Here is a 16,885-nt window from a genome sequence, read left to right as displayed (position 1 = left end):
TGCTGAGTGTGTAAACCCTGTTTCCCTCCTGGTTGAGATAGTACATCAGATACATCTTTTCTGAAATATAATAAATTTATTTGTTTAAACTTAGCATTTTTAAACTAGACGCAACATCGATCAAGTCTTCTTTTGTTTTGGTCACTTTTCTCACATGTTCGTTGACAAGTTTAAAACCATTTCCTAAACTTTTAGTGATCTGAGATCTGTTCGTTTTATCACTGGAGGAGGCAAATATAATCTCGTTAACTTCCTCCTCTAGTTTACAGGATACAACGGTATTCCAGACTGTGGATAGGTTACCAATCAGTTCCTTTCTCAGGGTTATATCCCGACACACAAGGTTAAGGACAAACATCCCGTCAAGTTCGAGACACTCGGAGATTCGAACCAGGAACTGTGGATCCACAAACCCCGGAGGAGGACAGGACATTCCACTACTCACGTCCTTACTGTCAACATCAAACATTATCACAGAATACTTCCTTGAAGTTTCATTTATATACTGTATCCCGTCTTGTATACTAACAGTAAGCCTGGAGTCACTCTTGAAACCAAACTGTTGAGTTGCAATATCAAGGATGGAAGGATCTAACTCCACTGCATGAATGTTGGAAAGAGGAAAAGTATGATGAATGTACGATGGAAGTGAACCCCCACCAAGACCGACTAATAATATTGTCACTGGTTTGCTCAGGTATAGACCAAGGGCCCCGATCATTAGTGTGTGGTAGGTTGAAGCAAGATCGGTGATATCAACAACTTTAATCATTTTCTTGTTCTTGTTTTTCCTCGAGACAAGAACAGCTTCTGACTGTGTAAGATATGGTCTGTTGAGGAATATTAGTCGACGGTACACCGAGGTTCCAACCTCTACATCCTCTACAACATAATCCCCGGATAGTTGGGATCTCCCACGACACCGTTCCGTTCTAGATCCAACATTCTCCGCTCCAGCAGAGAGAAATGGAACCTTGTATCCAGGCGGAAGATCTGAAGGACAGAACTCGAAAATATGCGGAGACAGTTCTGTCTGTATCTGCTCTATCGTGGAGAAGCTTGCGTCCCGACCAAGATGGACTACAATCATTCTCTGACAGTCAGCTGAGTCACATAGTTGTCTCCGACCCTCTGCTGTAGCAAACATCCATTCTACCTCTCTTCCTTGTGGAACTATAAACGCGGAAAATGGCATTTTGCTAGTTTTCTCACGTTCCGTTAGATATAGCGAATATTTAGCATGAACTGATTCTTGTGATCTAAGTTGAAGACACGCCTCCTCAATAGACCGGTCCCCGCCCTTGGCTAATCTAGCTCTGAGAGCTGAGAACTGTTGGCAACCTCGGACACTCTCCACTAGACTTTCCGGTTTATCCAACCTTGTCAGTTTTCCGTCAGTTGATAAACTTAATTCAAGAACCGGTTTCATTGCCGCCATTTTTTTAAATTTCGTACAAACCATCACAAAGACGGGAAAGATTCTCTCCGCCGGAGGTTTATTTTGCTCCGCCTCATTGCAACGTATAATCCGAACCGGCCACCCGGCCTCGACAAACCAGGCGGATACATGGCTGATAATATGAGGCTGGAGCAGGGACACACAAACATAACGTCCTCCAACCTTCAATACACGGCCGATCTCACTGAAAATAATAACACAATAATAAATGGTCAAAACTAAATCTGTAAGATTTGAGAAAGTTCATCAGATATTGGCTCTAACCTGAACATTTTCTCAATTTTGGAGACAACGTCAGGGGAATCATCTGTGAAGAGTGCGTCCAGGGTCCCCTTGTCCAGGACTACTGAAAACTGGTTCTCCTGGAACTCCATCTCAGTAGCGTCCATCTTGGCAAAGATAAGGTCGGGTCTACCCTTGTTCAGCTCAGACATCTGACGAATAACAACGTCAGAGACATCTATTGACGTTATATTCCTAAAAACAGAAAATGAGTTTTTGTAATGTAGCATTGAATTACATTTAGATATCTTGTCCTTTAACCTATTGGCTNACATCTATATATATAAAAAGTTGTAATCTCTGATTGTTTGTTTGTTTACTAGTCCGATCATAACTCAGAAACCCCTGGATCACTTTGTCTCAAATTTAAATGAGAGAACTCAGGAGAGCTAAGGGAATGTTCCCAGCTTGGTTTGGAGGTTTTAAGTTGAGCTAGTCTACTTTTAAAGGGAAAATTAACTATGAGTAATGAGTATCTGTGGAACGCTGGGTTCCTAAGCTATTTACCAAAAAAATATAGGAAAGTAAAAAATGCAGTTTAGAGAATCAGTAAATGATGCAATGAGCAAAGAGCATACCTGTGTCCAACATCATAAAGATCAGCTGCTAGAGTTGAGTTTCCACATCCAACCTGAAGAACTGCATCTCCAGGTTTAATATATTTATGCAGGATACCACACAGTTCATGATACTCTCCATACCATTCAAACGCGCGTTTCCCGCGCTTCTTGAAGAAGGTGTCCCAGTACTCCTTCTGCTGGAACTCCTGGTGGTTCCGTGGCAACAGATTCATCTCTCTCTGGAACAATATTAATTGTAAATATAATACATACATGTAACATGTTTACAGACAATATAATTATAATATTTAAATCATTTTTACAATCAAAATACGGGGACTACTACTCTAACAAAGATTCTTTGTAAACTTTTGGTTTGAAATTAACGAGTACAATATCATATTCTCGACCCTCTTATCACAAATAAACTGTAGTTCGGAATTGTTGAAGGTTTGGATGTTCTAATTTGCTTTTTCAATAAATATTTAAAGTGGCATCACAAGTAAAAAATAATAATATAAAAATACGCTTTTGTAAATATTAATTTTAAATATAAATAAAGAAATTATACTTTCAAGACAAGATATTGTCACTTTTCTATCTTAAAACATGATAAATTCGGTAAATTTTCTTCTTTTGTCCGTGCTGCATAAATCCGCAGATCACTTTTATAGAAAAATCACGATAGAAAATTATCAATTTTCATCTAATAATCGTTATTTATACTCGGACCCTTTAAGCAGTCAGATTAAATCGGAATTGCAATGGAAGGTCACTTGAAATTACGAAGACAGTCCCTTGAAGATTATGGAGACAATCCTTAGGATAACGCTCTACTTTATTCATTCATTCTTGACAGTTCTCCAGGAACCTCCACAGCAGCAGCAACGGTTCAATCGTTTCTCCCAACTCCACCCCCCGGTACTCACAGGTACAACCTGATATACAGATTCAGCATTAATAACTTAATAATAATTATGCGGAAAAAAATTGTAAATATTTCGTGATCATGACTTCGGGAAGATTTAGTTTTCCCAAGATAAATCCAATCGTCGAAAATTTCGCCCAGAATGTGGATTAAATGTTCAAAGATTTAGAGGTAAGAAATTATAAAGATATTTTTCTACCAAGTTTGCACTTTAAAAATAAGGGTTTATATTTTCATGGATTATCCGAGTATCAATGCGCTGTGGGGAAAAATGTATGTTGACATCAAAGGCCTTTTTGACACTTTCTACCCAAAAATACATCTATTTTCCCCTAAAAATACTTAAATTTCCCTAAATTCAGCGAATAATACCTTTAAAACTATTGCACTCCAGATTGAATAAAAAAAATCCTTAAAATAACCAAATCAAACCTGAGTATATGATCTACATCTATTACAAGCTCGGAGCTCAAGAGGATTCCGTCCCAGGGATATTTTATTCACAGAATCATACACGTTGTTAGAACTACTCTCCTCGGTGTAGGGTAGTCCCTCCAGGAATATGGGTTGAGGAGGCAGGGTTAGGTTAGGTTCAACTCCGAACTGGAAGAATAGTGGTAAATTCATCCCTGTCTGTAAACCAGCAAGAACTCCGTGGGGAGAAACCATCACATCAAGTTCAGGAACTATCACCTGAAAGATTTTTCCTTTTTATCTCGATCAACAAACTATATTTTTTTTTAAAAATTTAACTGCTTACCAAGGAGGGAAGGATTAAACATTCATCCAGTAATCCTTCATCTTCAGGATTATCCTTTAGTTTAGAGATCATAGAGAACAGTTTCGAATTGAGGTCCAGATCCTTCTCCCTGGTTATAAACCCTGCTCTAGGTAGACCCCAGAGCCTGGTCATAACAAGAATATCACGGATTAAACTTACTCCGCCCTCCAGCATCAACCAGTATCCAGGACCACGCCTTTAAAAGAATTCGTTAAAACTTATTGATTGTAATTAAACTTCTGATCTTATGTGATCACGTTTTACGTTAAATAAGAAAAAAAGTTGTATCTTTAGGCAAACATATGATATTATGGTAGTATTAAGCACTTATCTAGTTTTGTACTCTGGAAGCACGGATAATTTAGAGCTAATATCTTGCTAGGAGTGTAATCTTCAGATGGATAGATAGGATTTGTGTACCGTTTACTGATACGTATTAGAACTAATGAGAAGTTGGTTTAAGGTAAATAACCCTTTGTTTACAATCTTTGTTATTGATTTGATAAAACGTGTAAGTACGTCACAGTCAAAAGTTTACAAAACCCTTTGGTATTAAGCCCCTACCTAGTTTTAAACTCTGGGACCGCGGATAAAAGATGAAGAGCGAGGATCAGAACCCAAGATCCAAGCTGGTGCAGGGTCTGGGTACCTTCTATACTGGTTGGAACCTCACGAGAAAATCCTGAAAAATTTATTTTTTATCCAATAAATTTATTTTGAAAACACGAATTTAGAAAGAAAAAAAACTATAAAATAATTATCAAGAAGACGAAAAAATCTAATACAAAATTGCGGAATGACTAGATTCTCCAAAATTGTAAATTTGGTGCGCAAACAGATTTTAAGAGATTTTACCGTTTGTTAATAATGAAGAAACCACTGAATTGAGATCTGCGGAGCTAGGATAGTTTCGGAGAATATTTGTGAGTTTTTCCGCAGGATCCTGCTCCGAGTACCCTCCATCCACTGTAAGCAAGGAGCTCAGATCTCCGTAGATAGATCTCAGCATCATGATGGAAAGAGTATCTGCAGCTCGGTACTGACTTAAAATGAAAAACGCTCTTCTTATTTAAGATGGATTACTGGCTCTCGGCAATAGAGCTCACATAACCTAGTTAGGGTTCCCAGCGAACGAAAAATAAAATTCCGCGTAAACCAGTTGTAGCTGCAATAATTAATTGTGCAATTTTTTTTTTTAATTTCTGCTCTGAGAAATCAAAGTGAAAAAATACAAAATTTTTGCGTAAAGATTTCCCTTTTCACTGGAAACCCTACCTATATTTGATAATACATCGACTGATGGTTGAATGCTAATAATAATAATAACAATAAATTGAAAACAGAACAATGCAAGACATTTTCTTCTTTAAAAACGTTTTGCGGATCTTACAGCTTTGTTAGTTTATTAAAACTTTTAAGGTTAAAATTGCCCCACAAAAACTTCTTAACAACTTTATTCAATACCAAAAAAAGCAAATCAACATTAATATATATCATTTGCAAAAAGTGGAGAGAAACATTCTCTCATTATAACTTCGTATCTATTGCTGAAATAAAAAACATGAAGGTTTGAACATTTCAAAACTGTAAAAGTTTACTTTGATTAACTAATGCAAAATTTTATCCTAGAAGAAAACATAAACCCCTTTTTATGGTTCATTTCTGTATATATTTTCTATAAAGGTTAATTAGCATAGTTTAAAAGAAAAGAAAATGTTCAGAATAAACGATTTTGAAATAAACGATTTTGAAATGTGAAAAACTTCTCAGAACCAAGTTATTGCCCTCCACTACTTACAACACTCTGTTTAGTCATAAAATCAAAGATTACAAACTTTTTTAACATTCGAAAGGAAAAATAAAACTACTACTATTATGTAAACCAATTACCTCTGAGAACAGAGTCTGAAAAGAGAAGCTCTGATTGACATATATCTGTTGTAGCAAAAGTTCTTCACTCCTACAGGTTGCTTCGAATAAGTTTCTCTAAATTCAAAAGTACTTAAATAATTTTTGAATACACAAAACTTTTTAACTACATTCATGATAAGCTCCCTAAATCATAGAGAAAAAATTAAATGAGCGGGAATGTTAAGTTTCATACGCATTTTTATTGACTTTTAGATTTACGCATTTTACTGTATTTTAGATTTACGCATTTTACTGTATTTTAGATTTATGCATTTTTACTGTCTTTTAGATTTACGCAATTTACTGTCTAAGTTTTACGCATTTTACTGTATTTTAGGTTTAACTTCTAATTCTTATTTACTGACAAATTTGTGTAATTTAGTAAATATTTTGGATGCCAATTGCTCTCTTTATTTTATCTATCCCTCTGCCCTCAAAATAAATTTTTGTTCGTTATTCGCAAAATGTATACGAAACTTATTATTATATATTATATACAAATATTTTATTTGGAAATCAAATTAAGTGTAAATCTGAAAAAGAACACAAAGTGAAACTCCCGGCCCAGACTGCCTTCATATTTGTAAAGAAAGTGAACCATGGGTACACCCCCTTCCCCCGGTTATATTTATGTTCTATTCTTTATATCTATATATAAAATATAATTCAAGAACGAACAAGGACTTACTCTAGTTTATCCGTTACATCCTGGATATTGGTCTGTGCTGCAGCTATACCTAGATCCCACCAGTCCCGTCCTGATACCAGACAATACTCATACATCGTCACCAGATAGGGAGCAACATGGGGTCCTCCGGGATCAGCTATAGGAGACATTCTGTACAGGTAGAGCTGACCCAGGCTATCTGTCACTACCAAACAGGTTCCAGTGGATGTAAAACACATATCACATATCGTAACAACCGCTGCATCGTTCTAAATAATGAAAAGTTGATCGTTTACCAGATTAAACAGGGTTATTTTTTAAGTATCGCCGAAATAAATTCACAGAGATACACTTGACATTTTATACGATCAATAACTTACAGAAACGGGAGAAATTTGAAATTTGTTTTCAGAATGGGCTAAAGTCATAGCGTAAAAAAAACTAAAATTATTATGCAAAAGAAGTCAGAAATCCATAAAAATAAATATTAAATACGAATCCTACCTTTGTATTGTCTAAACTTATATTTCCGTTTCTTGGTAGTTCTACACTAGATATCTGCTGGAGAGAATCCCGGATAAGACACTGGATAGATCCGTCTGCAAACCCAACTACAACATAGCAGGACGGTCTCTCACATCCTACTAAGGAGGATCTAGGAGTTGCCAGGCTAACTAATTTAGATCCTCCCACTCCGAACTCGGAGCAGTATCTCCAGGTAGGTACAATCTTATGCTTAGGAGCAGACGAGGATTGACTAAAGAGTTTATGACATGAATACTGAGAATACTCCAACTCCCACATCCGAACCTTCCCTCCGTCCGGTCCGTCTACACCAACTACAATAGCATCACTTGAGTCTGCGAGAACAAACTTTAAAGATGATATTCGTACATTCTCATTCCCTCCTTTCTGTGTCACACTAAAGCTTGAATGGTTAAGAACCTGAATCTGTAATCCCTCCTGAGGGGTTAATGAGCAGAGTATTCTATATATAGTTACAGGAGTTTCAGCTCCACACGCTGCTAGCAGAAACTCCCCAGTTTTCAAGGTTGATATATCCACATACTTGATACAGTTTCTACTTCGACCAACACAAGCCGAAGTTGTCAGGTGGACAGTGCTGTCATTCAGAACCACAGCTGTCAACAGACCACTGCTTGTCGTAAAAAGGCAAACTTCGCTGTCAAAAGTACCATCGGCCTGTAAGATGTAAATTTTCTTTAATAGCATTTTACAGAAACTTAATTTAAACATACAATATAAAAAAGAATCTTTCTTAAAAACTTGTAAACAGGAGTGTAAAAGAATGTGTATATTTTCTAGACAATTTTTTTTTACTCCTAGCTTGATATTAGTTTTTTAATTAAGAATAGAAGAGTAAATGATTTTTAGGGAAATAAATGAAATTTTGACACAAAGGGTGAAAACCGTGCCTTTTGAATTTTGATATCTTCTTTTTTATTTATCCCCAGAGCATGTTACCTGAGGTCCGAATTCAAACTTCTCATTGTAGAGAATTGAATCTTTATTATATTGATTAAGACGAACAACACGAGACGAGGATAGGAACGCGGCATTGACGATCCTCTCGTGGGGCAGCTTGGACGAATAAACCTCTTCCCACTCGGAGATGCAGAAGTCCAATATCTTCCAGACAGAGATGTTACCGGAGAAATCTCCAACAGCAAACTTGGATCCGGAGCCGTTCCATGCCAGACAGGATACAGGAGATGGAAGGGTACATACCAAACTAAGATAAAGGGTCATATGATAATATCCATCTCAAATATAACAAAGAATACTTAAGATTTAATTTGGTACTTATCCAAACCAAAGAAACGTGGAAGATTCCGACTTAATAATGTTTTTTTTTGGTTTGTTTCAGGAACCTAAATTACAATTTAAAGCCATGCAGGGGTGTAAAAAATGAAGAGTGGGGAAAGGATAAGTTTCTTAAGAATGTTCTTTGTTCACAACTTCATATTAAAATGGATTTTAGCGTCATGAAAGTCTCAGCCTATGATGAGACCCTGTAGCCTGTATTAAAAAAAAAACATATTATTCTAATAAGAGAGTTTGCCTCATGAAAAAATTGTACCTGGAATCCCAAGGAGAATTCAGATCTGCACAATATATTCTGTTCAGGCCTTGTCTGTTCTCAGTAAGAGGAAGAGCAGAACTAAACACAATCAGGTTCTGACAGGATACACTGCACAGAGAGTTCGTCTCTCTGATCCAATCCGGGATATTCGTCCTGCTTCCTCCCTGGTTGTACGTTGTGTAGACCAAGTCCATTGTATTCTAGCCCCAGGCCCACATCTGAAAACGAGATATAAAATAAAACTAGCCTTTCTGATTTCATCATTCGTTACGCTACTACAGGGTTGCCCACAAAGATTAGTCTTTTTCAGGTCTTCATTACAGTCTCATCCTTCGTGAGGAACCCTGTGTTTAACTGGTTCTAGGGTCTGTCCTAGTGAACGATTTTAGGACCCCCCCCCCCTGTCATTTTTGTACATGACCAAATTAGTAATAATTTGGTATTATTTAGGGTTAGATTAGGTTAAGACACTATCTGGGCCGAGCGCTGCGGCCACGGGATAGGTTAATTAAGACACTTTTTGGGCCGAGCGGTGCGGCTAGGACAGGCTAGGGGGGCGAGCGATGCGGCCACGGGTTAGGTTAAGTGAAGACACTTTCTGTAAGATCCATGTACAATGGACAGACCCCAGACCCATGTGATAAAATATATTTTTTAATAGCTGTTAATATTAACATGATTAAATTTATATCTTCTCAAATGCTCTAAAAGCCGGCTAGTGAACAGCTGACTGGTTCAATCGGATATTAATTCAATCGATAAAGCATTGTTTCTGTAATTGTTATCAAACGTAACTGTTATACAGTGGGGATATCCAAAAAAGAGGATTAAGAATAAATTGAAAAGTGTGTACATTGGATATTCAGATTAGCGATCAGGATTAAGGATATCTCATTTTAAGTTTTCAGCTCAGGTTCTACAACTCTTGATCTGTATCTTAACCAAAATGAGAAGTAGGGTAAGTACTGAGTAGGTTTTCTCACGTCCAAAGTTCCAAACACTAAGACCGATTACAGAACTTCAGAAGAAAATAAACAACGTGGGGTAAAAATTTCCAAAATACCGCTACAAAATAATCAGCGGCAATTAGGCAGGTACACAAACATGTTACAGTGTACATTTCTAGGTATGTTCAAACAAGGTGGATCCGCATTTGAACTAATTACGGCCATCACAAAATAGTTTTAATGATCTACAAATATTTCACTATGGACATAAAAATAATTCATTTGACCAAAACCTAGTTTTAATTAAAAAGTTAAATGAGCCAAAAAATAGTTCAAATGAGCAAAAAACTATTTTTAAGTTATTTGAACTTTTTTTTGCTCCTTGGGACTATTTAATGGCTCATTTATATATTTTAATTGACTCATCCAGGTAATGGTGTATTTTCCAGGATAAAAATCCGTACAATCCGAACAATTTGAAAACAAATCCGTACAATCCGTACAATTTTAGGGTTAAAAAGAAAACAATCCGTACATTTTGGCCACCCTGCACTTACAGAAAAATATATATTATTCAACTTTACATTTACATGTCATATTGTAATATTTTACATTTAATAAATCAAGTACATCAGTATCTGAAGTATGTTAGGTAAAAAAGAAACTAATTTCAAAATATAAAGTCAGTGAATTTTAAGAATTTTGTAATGTCAAAAAAAGACCAACTGAAACTCGACATCTTTGTATTAAAATACAACCACTAATTAATTATAAGTCAACTTGTTTCACTAGCATTTTAGGAGATCTTTAAATCAAAATAAAGATGAGCGTATAAGCGTATTTGTTTTCTTTAAACCGACTGTAAGCAAAATTTCAAATGGCCCTCCATGCAAAAATGGCAATGCCAGATGTACGACGGTACCCTTTAAAGCGTTGTCTGATTAAGTACTTTTATATATCAATTTTTTCATTTAATGCGAAAGGGGCTTGCGTTGTTTATAAGAAGCAATGGAGAAACTTTGAGAAAAATACATTTTTCGATTCAGAAAAAAACGTTCTCTTCCACATTTCTGATCAGATAAAGGTTTGTAAATCGGGCATTGCCATCTTTGCATACAGACTCTCTAAGTAAATATAATTATATGGTAAACGGCGAAGATAAAACCAAGCTCGAGGATTGTATCCTACTCTGATTCTGAGGATGCTATTCTACCCCGGAGCATGTTGGTTAGACCCTGCTGAATGAGAGCAAGCTTGTTTATCTGATCATCATCCAGTTCCAACCCGTCAGTCTGGAAATCCGCAGAAATTGGCATACTTAACGTATAGTTCTTTCCCAGTGGAATCTGAGCAAAACTGTCAGCTTCTGACTGTTTAGCCTGAAATATAGTTTCAATTAAAAAAATGTTCAGCGAATAAGAAATGTACGGGGGGGAAGGGGGGACAAAAATTAACCTGAAAAATACCCTCCAAGGAAGTCAGTTCATGACTCGATCCGAATAAACGAAAAATTTTAAAAAATATTTAAGGAGTGTGTGTGACGTGTTTGCTTCATAATCTAAAATACATTTAGATCATATCATTTAAGTATACAGGGTGTCTCACATCTTACTGGGTCAGACATAGCTTTAATAAAATAAGGATTTTTGGGGCATACCAGTAGTAGTGATGTGCATCAAGTTGGTGCGTTTTTAGTTTGTTTAAGTACTTTTCTTTCAGGATCAAAGCTTTTTAACTTGCAGTGAAAATGAGCAATGTTTTCAATATTGTCAATTTTAAACATTTGCTTTTTTACACTTTTGTCAGACAGAATATCCATCAAAAAACCCGAACCCAAAACGATTCAAAATCTAACGTGTTATAATGATAATTTTTCCATTTTTTTCAGTACTAGCCATCTTCTAAATTAATTGTGAACATGTTCTCTCTGTGTACATCGTAAAACAAAACAAAAATAATTCGCGGATTTTCACCAAAAATTTCGTGAATTTTCAAAATTTTCAAAAATTTAATGAAGATCGAATTTTGATGGAGACAAATATTTGAAATTTTGATCATTCATAAACCTTCCCTGTGGTCACGTGATGTCCCACAAAATATTTGGGCCCGATCGGTTCAGCCGTTTTGACGTTTATTGTATACAAACAGACAGACAAGCCAAATTTATTTGTTTCAGTATAAAAACTTTACTTGAGCAGAATACAGTTTGGAAACCTTAAAAAATAATATCAACGACCCAAACCGAAACAATACAACATACAAACCAGAACATCTAATAGGACTGAATCAAATCAGTTAAAGAACAATGGTATGGGGATATTATTAACAATACAATGCGTAGTTTAGAGATCATCTGAGTAAATATATATATAGAAGCTAATATGATAGGGATATATTTGGGGAAAATATAAACTTATCGGAACAAAATCATTAAACCCACCTTTCCACGTCCTACTTTCTTAACGGTAGCGGTCGCCATGACAGGACTTCCGCTTAACGATACCAAAGTCTCGTTTGGTTTCGCCTGACGGTGCAGGGTTCGAGTCAGTGGTGTCCTCGTGTCGAACTTCGGTGTGATCATTGGAGTCCTTCCAATATTCGTAGGCAACATCTTGTTACTGGGAGTAACCATGCTTACAGCCGATCCCTAAAAAATTTAAATCCAAGATAGGAATAAGACACAAAAACTACTGTGAATAAAAAAGACACCACGGCATAAAGTATTAAGCGAATTTTTTTCTTCACAGTAAATAAAACCGATTCTGATTTTAAAAAATACATTTCTTGTAAAATATTTGAGAAAGTCAAAGAAATACATAAAGCCCTCTTTGGCCTAATCAATATGACACAGTAAAAACTGTTGTATATTCGCATATTAAATTTTAAAAAATTGAAAATTAACTAAATGTAAGCTAATAAAATCATAGAAACTTTGGCAAATGCCAGAGAGATAGTTATCAAAGTCAGCCCAATTAAAATCAGTCATTTTCGGAAAACACAGTATTCATTTTTTTAACTTAGCATTCAAATAGATATTTTAGAGATATTAATGAACTTAATATTTTATGTTTTATTAGAATTAAAATTAAGTTGATATTCTCAAAAATTAAAGCTTTAGTGAATCTAAAAGAATTTTGAAAGTATTAGAAAAAATTTTAACAATTTATTTTATCTTAAAATTTTTCTTTCTTGTTTGAAAATAAATGTTTATACTTTGTTACTAATATTACTTAGGACAGTTGAGAATAGTAATCATGAAATAAACTGATAAAAAACGCCAAATTAAGTGGTTTACTAAAATAACCTATATAAAAAATATTGGTAAGGAAAATATCATTAAAAATAATGGTTAATTTTACCGAACTGAGCGGTGTTTCAGCGACCCTTTTCCGTGAAGATTTACGTACGGTCGATCCTCCAGCAACTCGACGAACTCGTGATGTAGTTTTTACAGTTGATTTTACGTCCGATAGATATTCGTCAATATCGGCGCACTGTGCACTCACATCTTCATTCTTCTCGCTCTTCTAGATAACAAATTTTAACGTCTTAATCTTTCGAGTTTATTTTTTCATGCTGGACAAAATTTTCCAGTGGTAAAATTTGCAATAGGAAAGATATTGAGTTTTCCTTTCTACTCAAAGAAGTCCCTAAAAAAATTAAACCGCTTTTTTCCTCCTTAAAAAGTAATATGTTAAAACCGGTTTTGTTGTATCCCCCCCATAGTTTCCTAATATGCTGAGTCCCCTGGTGAGAAAAGTAAATTCAGCCCTCCCCCCCCATTCCTGATTACCCCCTGTGCCTACGTTTGGCGCTAATATTTTCAAATATGAATATTAAGGTTGAAAGAGAATAATCAAATGTTAACACCATTATTCCACAATAATTATTTCAGGCTTCTCCAAAGTTAATTTGCCTTATAAATGAACTGTATGGACTTAATTTCAACGGTCTCTTTATTTGAATAGTGGCATGTCCGATTCACAACAGTACTTCTATCCAAAGAAATTCTCGTTATTGTGAATATACTAGTTTCTGAATTGAAAACGTTAATTCATATTATTTTTTTTAAAACCCACTTGACACATAAAAAATTTGCAAGCACCGTACGCTGCTCTATAGTGTAAACTTTCTCGGCTACCGGCAATAAACATTTACTTCTTTACTGAGAAAAATAGTTTCTTGTTCATCAATGATCAGATCAAGTGTATTTGATCAGATCAAGTGTATTTAGTAAATTGTACCGTCGTAGATCAAACATGCCACTCTAAAGAAAGTAAAGATGGAACTACAACAGGTAGGGGGTTTACATTGGGGATAAAATTATATTTACCTGTGCAAAAACCGAAGATTCCACAAATAATGACCGAGTAGCAAAATCTAGTTTGTTCAAGGTTGTTTTGTGATTAGTTTTTATACTTTTACAGGCCAATTTCGTATTATCCTCACACGAACTCAGGATGGACAGAACCTGTCCCTTTAGGTCCTGGAGGAGTAGGGGGACCTCCTTCAACCTATCCTCCTCCTCCACTGTCAGGGTTCGACGAGTAGTTTTGGTTGTTCGGCGATTCCGCATTTTATCTGAAATATTCAACGTTATAAATTCAGTTCAACGTGATATCTTTATTATATTTGTGCAAACTAGTGAAAGATTTAGTTATTGAAAAGTTAACCTAAAAAATACTAACATTTATTATTTTGTGAGAGATAAAATACATTATATTAGTACTAAAAAACAAAATTAAATGCAAGCATTAGAGTTTAAAATATGAGTTCTAGATGCAAAGTTAGATAGGGTCCCTGTTATTCAAATATAGAATAAACTAAAAAAAAAATAATTATTTGTTAGATGAAAGCTAACATAGCAAAGGGTAACGTTTTAATGAGAAATTATCTAATTACAGTTAAATTGTTGCAGTGTTCTGTGCTGTTCATTGTAGAAAATATCACTGGGTTTGAGATTCAGATTACCAGAGAGGTCCTGAGGAGAAACCACCAGGAGGAACCCGGCCTGCTCTAGCTGTAGGAGCGCTCATGATCCGTCCCGAAGTCGGATCAATCCTAACACGCTCCTGGTTCCCTGAGCCAGCAGGAGCAGCTTCTGCGTCCCCACCAGGAGATCCTGGAGAAGCAGGTTCCGCGGCTGCCGAAGGTTCAGAAACCGGAGACGGGGCAGATACTTCTAAAGATGAGGGTCCTGAAGCCGGAGCAGACTCCTGGGCGGAGGGAGCAGGTTCAGCTACTTCTAGAGCTGCAACAGGTTCGGAAGCAGCCACAGGTTCAGAAGCAGCTACAGGTTCAGGAGCAACCACCGGGTCAGAAGCTACAGCAGGTGCAGAAGCTGCAACAGGTTCAGGAACTGCTGAAGCTTCAGAAGCAGTTTCTTGGGCCGCCGGAGGTTTTGACACTGAATCAAGAAATTAGTTTTAATTTTAAACCAGGCCGAGATATCTTTGAAAAAAGGAATTAAGGTCTTATTTAGCACTATTAGATAGTTTATATAAAAACTTGTTCAGTTGTCAACAGCTCTCAAAAAGTGCAATTTATCGAAAGTCCTACAACTGCACACATGGTTCAGTCCTAGATTAAGATTTTTAGAGATTTTTAGTGCACACGATTATAACTATTTTCCAATATGAAATTAAAATTTATTTTAGATTATTCCAAGGTTAGGATAGGTCAAAAAAATTTTAGGTCGAGCGCCGCGGCTCGGACAGGTTAGGGACCGCCGCTGCGGCCACAATGTCTAAATGTCTAATCTATGCGTGCACTTGTCTTACTTATGATGCATGCACAAAAATTATAGCAGGGGGTAGGGGTCCGAAAATCTTTTTCTATGAAATTTTTTTTTCTTCGGGATAAAATGTGGGACACGTGCCCTTATGCCCCCTCCCCTAGCTACCGGCCTGCATTAGGTCGAGCGCCGCGGCTATATTATCTATAGGACTATGCAAAAAAGTAATATATAATCTTAATATTAAGTACAAAATAGATTATGGGGATTGGATGCTATCTCATTTTGACTACTGCCGTTTGAACTATTGTTCATTTCAACTACTGCACGTGGGACCAAGTGAGTAGTTTAAATGAGCAATAGTTCAAACGAGTAAATATATTGCTCATTTGAACTATTTTTTAGTTCATTTGAACTATTTTCATTTGAACTGTTAAAATATTATTAATGAAATAAACAAAAAATAGTTCAAATAAACATAAAAATAGTTCAAATGAAAAAAAATAGTTCAAATGAATAAAAAAAGTTTAAATGGACAAAAAAATAGTATTCAAATGAACAAAAAAATAGTTTAATTTGAACTATTTTTACCTAACATAACCTATTTTTTTGTCCATTTAAACTATTTTTAAGTCCATTTAAACTATTTTTTTTTTCATTTGAACTATTTTTTTTTCATTTGAACTATTTCATTTGAACTATTTTGATGTTCATTTGAACTATTTTTATGTTCATTTGAACTATTTCATTTGAACTATTTTTATGTTCATTCTGTGTAATGTGTATCTAATTAATATTACCTTGAATGTCTTTGATTCCAAAAATATCGGTATACCCGCCTCCTGGAGGGCGGAGCACTTTGCTACTGGTCCTAGAGTCCATATCGTAACCAGAAAACATCTTAACGGAGTTGGCCGACATTTTATTCTTTCTGAAATAGAATATAAGTAAATATACGTTTGAAGGTTTGATAGTATGAGTCCGGTTCAATCCTTCATCTCGTGAACCCAGGCAGAAAATTATAACGAGACTGAAGTTCTGAACTGTGCTTTATGATACATCAATCCTGTGTGCACAGGTGTGAAGGAACTGGTTCGAAATCCAATGAAAAAGCGAGAATTTTTAAAAGTTTCCCGCTCACGGTTCCGCGCACAACCCGCCTTAGCTGATGCCGCTAAACTGTTAAAACTGAATAATAAAACTACTATAATGAATACGACCTACCCATAACGACAAATTGAAAAATAAATTTTAGTAATTCGAATTCAGGATTTCATTCAAATGAAAACTATAAGGATTACAATGAAGATTTATATTTTATCAATTTAATTGTGATAGATATTTCTTTATTGTTTAATCAATAACTTTCGGAAAGCGGTAAACTTTTTATGATTCATCATGCATGATACATATGGAGGATATAGGGTAATGTTACATCGTCTATACGCAATATCTCCCCTACTGAACTTCCGACCTACTAACTTTCCGACCTACTGCAATATCGGACCTACG

At 35.7% G+C, this 16,885-nt stretch overlaps 4 protein-coding genes across 11 annotated transcripts; all 4 read right to left on the bottom strand.

The window, feature by feature from the left end:
- Positions 1–56: 56 nt before the first annotated feature.
- LOC111698069 (methyltransferase-like protein 13) lies at positions 57–2,584 on the bottom strand. The gene is made up of 3 exons (XM_023468304.1): positions 2,320–2,584; positions 1,724–1,936; positions 57–1,643 (listed from the first exon to the last, which is right to left on the bottom strand). Exons 1-3 carry the CDS (start codon positions 2,574–2,576, stop codon positions 77–79), a joined length of 2,037 nt encoding a protein of 678 aa, XP_023324072.1. The 5' UTR covers positions 2,577–2,584; the 3' UTR covers positions 57–76.
- On the bottom strand, positions 2,540–9,021 carry LOC111698068 (mediator of RNA polymerase II transcription subunit 16). The gene is made up of 10 exons (XM_023468303.1): positions 8,690–9,021; positions 8,074–8,341; positions 7,093–7,791; positions 6,610–6,857; positions 5,901–5,996; positions 4,866–5,053; positions 4,575–4,692; positions 3,990–4,206; positions 3,662–3,922; positions 2,540–3,239 (listed from the first exon to the last, which is right to left on the bottom strand). The coding sequence occupies exons 1-10, from the start codon at positions 8,884–8,886 to the stop codon at positions 3,144–3,146; spliced, it is 2,388 nt and encodes a 795-aa protein (XP_023324071.1). The 5' UTR covers positions 8,887–9,021; the 3' UTR covers positions 2,540–3,143.
- Positions 9,022–10,207: 1,186 nt separating this feature from the next.
- On the bottom strand, positions 10,208–14,275 carry LOC111698063 (borealin). Of its 8 annotated transcripts, none has more exons than XR_002764465.1 (5): positions 13,973–14,275; positions 12,999–13,166; positions 12,080–12,286; positions 10,757–11,018; positions 10,208–10,526 (listed from the first exon to the last, which is right to left on the bottom strand). XR_002764465.1 is itself a non-coding variant. In XM_023468297.1 (4 exons), the coding sequence occupies exons 1-4, from the start codon at positions 14,213–14,215 to the stop codon at positions 10,824–10,826; spliced, it is 813 nt and encodes a 270-aa protein (XP_023324065.1). In that variant the 5' UTR covers positions 14,216–14,275; the 3' UTR covers positions 10,614–10,823. The 8 variants fall into 8 exon arrangements, 2 of the variants coding, with proteins under 2 accessions (XP_023324065.1, XP_023324066.1); XR_002764464.1 differs by having other exon boundaries at positions 10,208–10,522; XR_002764468.1 differs by having other exon boundaries at positions 10,208–10,498.
- A 228-nt stretch (positions 14,276–14,503) lies between these two features.
- LOC111698064 (translation initiation factor IF-2) lies at positions 14,504–16,328 on the bottom strand. The gene is made up of 2 exons (XM_023468299.1): positions 16,174–16,328; positions 14,504–15,046 (listed from the first exon to the last, which is right to left on the bottom strand). Exons 1-2 carry the CDS (start codon positions 16,292–16,294, stop codon positions 14,607–14,609), a joined length of 561 nt encoding a protein of 186 aa, XP_023324067.1. The 5' UTR covers positions 16,295–16,328; the 3' UTR covers positions 14,504–14,606.
- Positions 16,329–16,885: the final 557 nt, after the last annotated feature.

The sequence above is a fragment of the Eurytemora carolleeae genome, unplaced genomic scaffold (genome assembly GCF_000591075.1).
Source record: "Eurytemora carolleeae unplaced genomic scaffold, Eaff_2.0 scaffold64, whole genome shotgun sequence".
NCBI lineage: Eukaryota > Metazoa > Arthropoda > Copepoda > Calanoida > Temoridae > Eurytemora > Eurytemora carolleeae.
Note: the sequence above shows the minus strand (reverse complement) of the source record. Positions and strands in the feature narration are given on the sequence as shown.

Coding starts and splice junctions, on each gene's coding strand:
- LOC111698068 (XM_023468303.1), bottom strand. CDS start 8,886: ATGGACTTGGTCTACACAACGTACAACCAGGGAGGAAGCAGGACGAAT. Junction 5,997..6,609: donor GATGTAACGGATAAACTAGA/GTAAGTCCTTGT, acceptor TTTTGAATTTAG/AGAAACTTATTCGAAGCAAC. Junction 3,923..3,989: donor GTTTAATCCTTCCCTCCTTG/GTAAGCAGTTAA, acceptor AAAATCTTTCAG/GTGATAGTTCCTGAACTTGA.
- LOC111698069 (XM_023468304.1), bottom strand. CDS start 2,576: ATGTATGTATTATATTTACAATTAATATTGTTCCAGAGAGAGATGAAT. Junction 1,937..2,319: donor CTTTATGATGTTGGACACAG/GTATGCTCTTTG, acceptor TTCTGTTTTTAG/GAATATAACGTCAATAGATG. Junction 1,644..1,723: donor AAAATTGAGAAAATGTTCAG/GTTAGAGCCAAT, acceptor TATTATTTTCAG/TGAGATCGGCCGTGTATTGA.
- LOC111698064 (XM_023468299.1), bottom strand. CDS start 16,294: ATGTCGGCCAACTCCGTTAAGATGTTTTCTGGTTACGATATGGACTCT. Junction 15,047..16,173: donor TGGAATCAAAGACATTCAAG/GTAATATTAATT, acceptor TTCTTGATTCAG/TGTCAAAACCTCCGGCGGCC.
- LOC111698063 (XM_023468297.1), bottom strand. CDS start 14,215: ATGCGGAATCGCCGAACAACCAAAACTACTCGTCGAACCCTGACAGTG. Junction 13,167..13,972: donor AATCTTCGGTTTTTGCACAG/GTAAATATAATT, acceptor TTTGTTATCTAG/AAGAGCGAGAAGAATGAAGA. Junction 11,019..12,079: donor AGAAAGTAGGACGTGGAAAG/GTGGGTTTAATG, acceptor ACTATATTTCAG/GCTAAACAGTCAGAAGCTGA.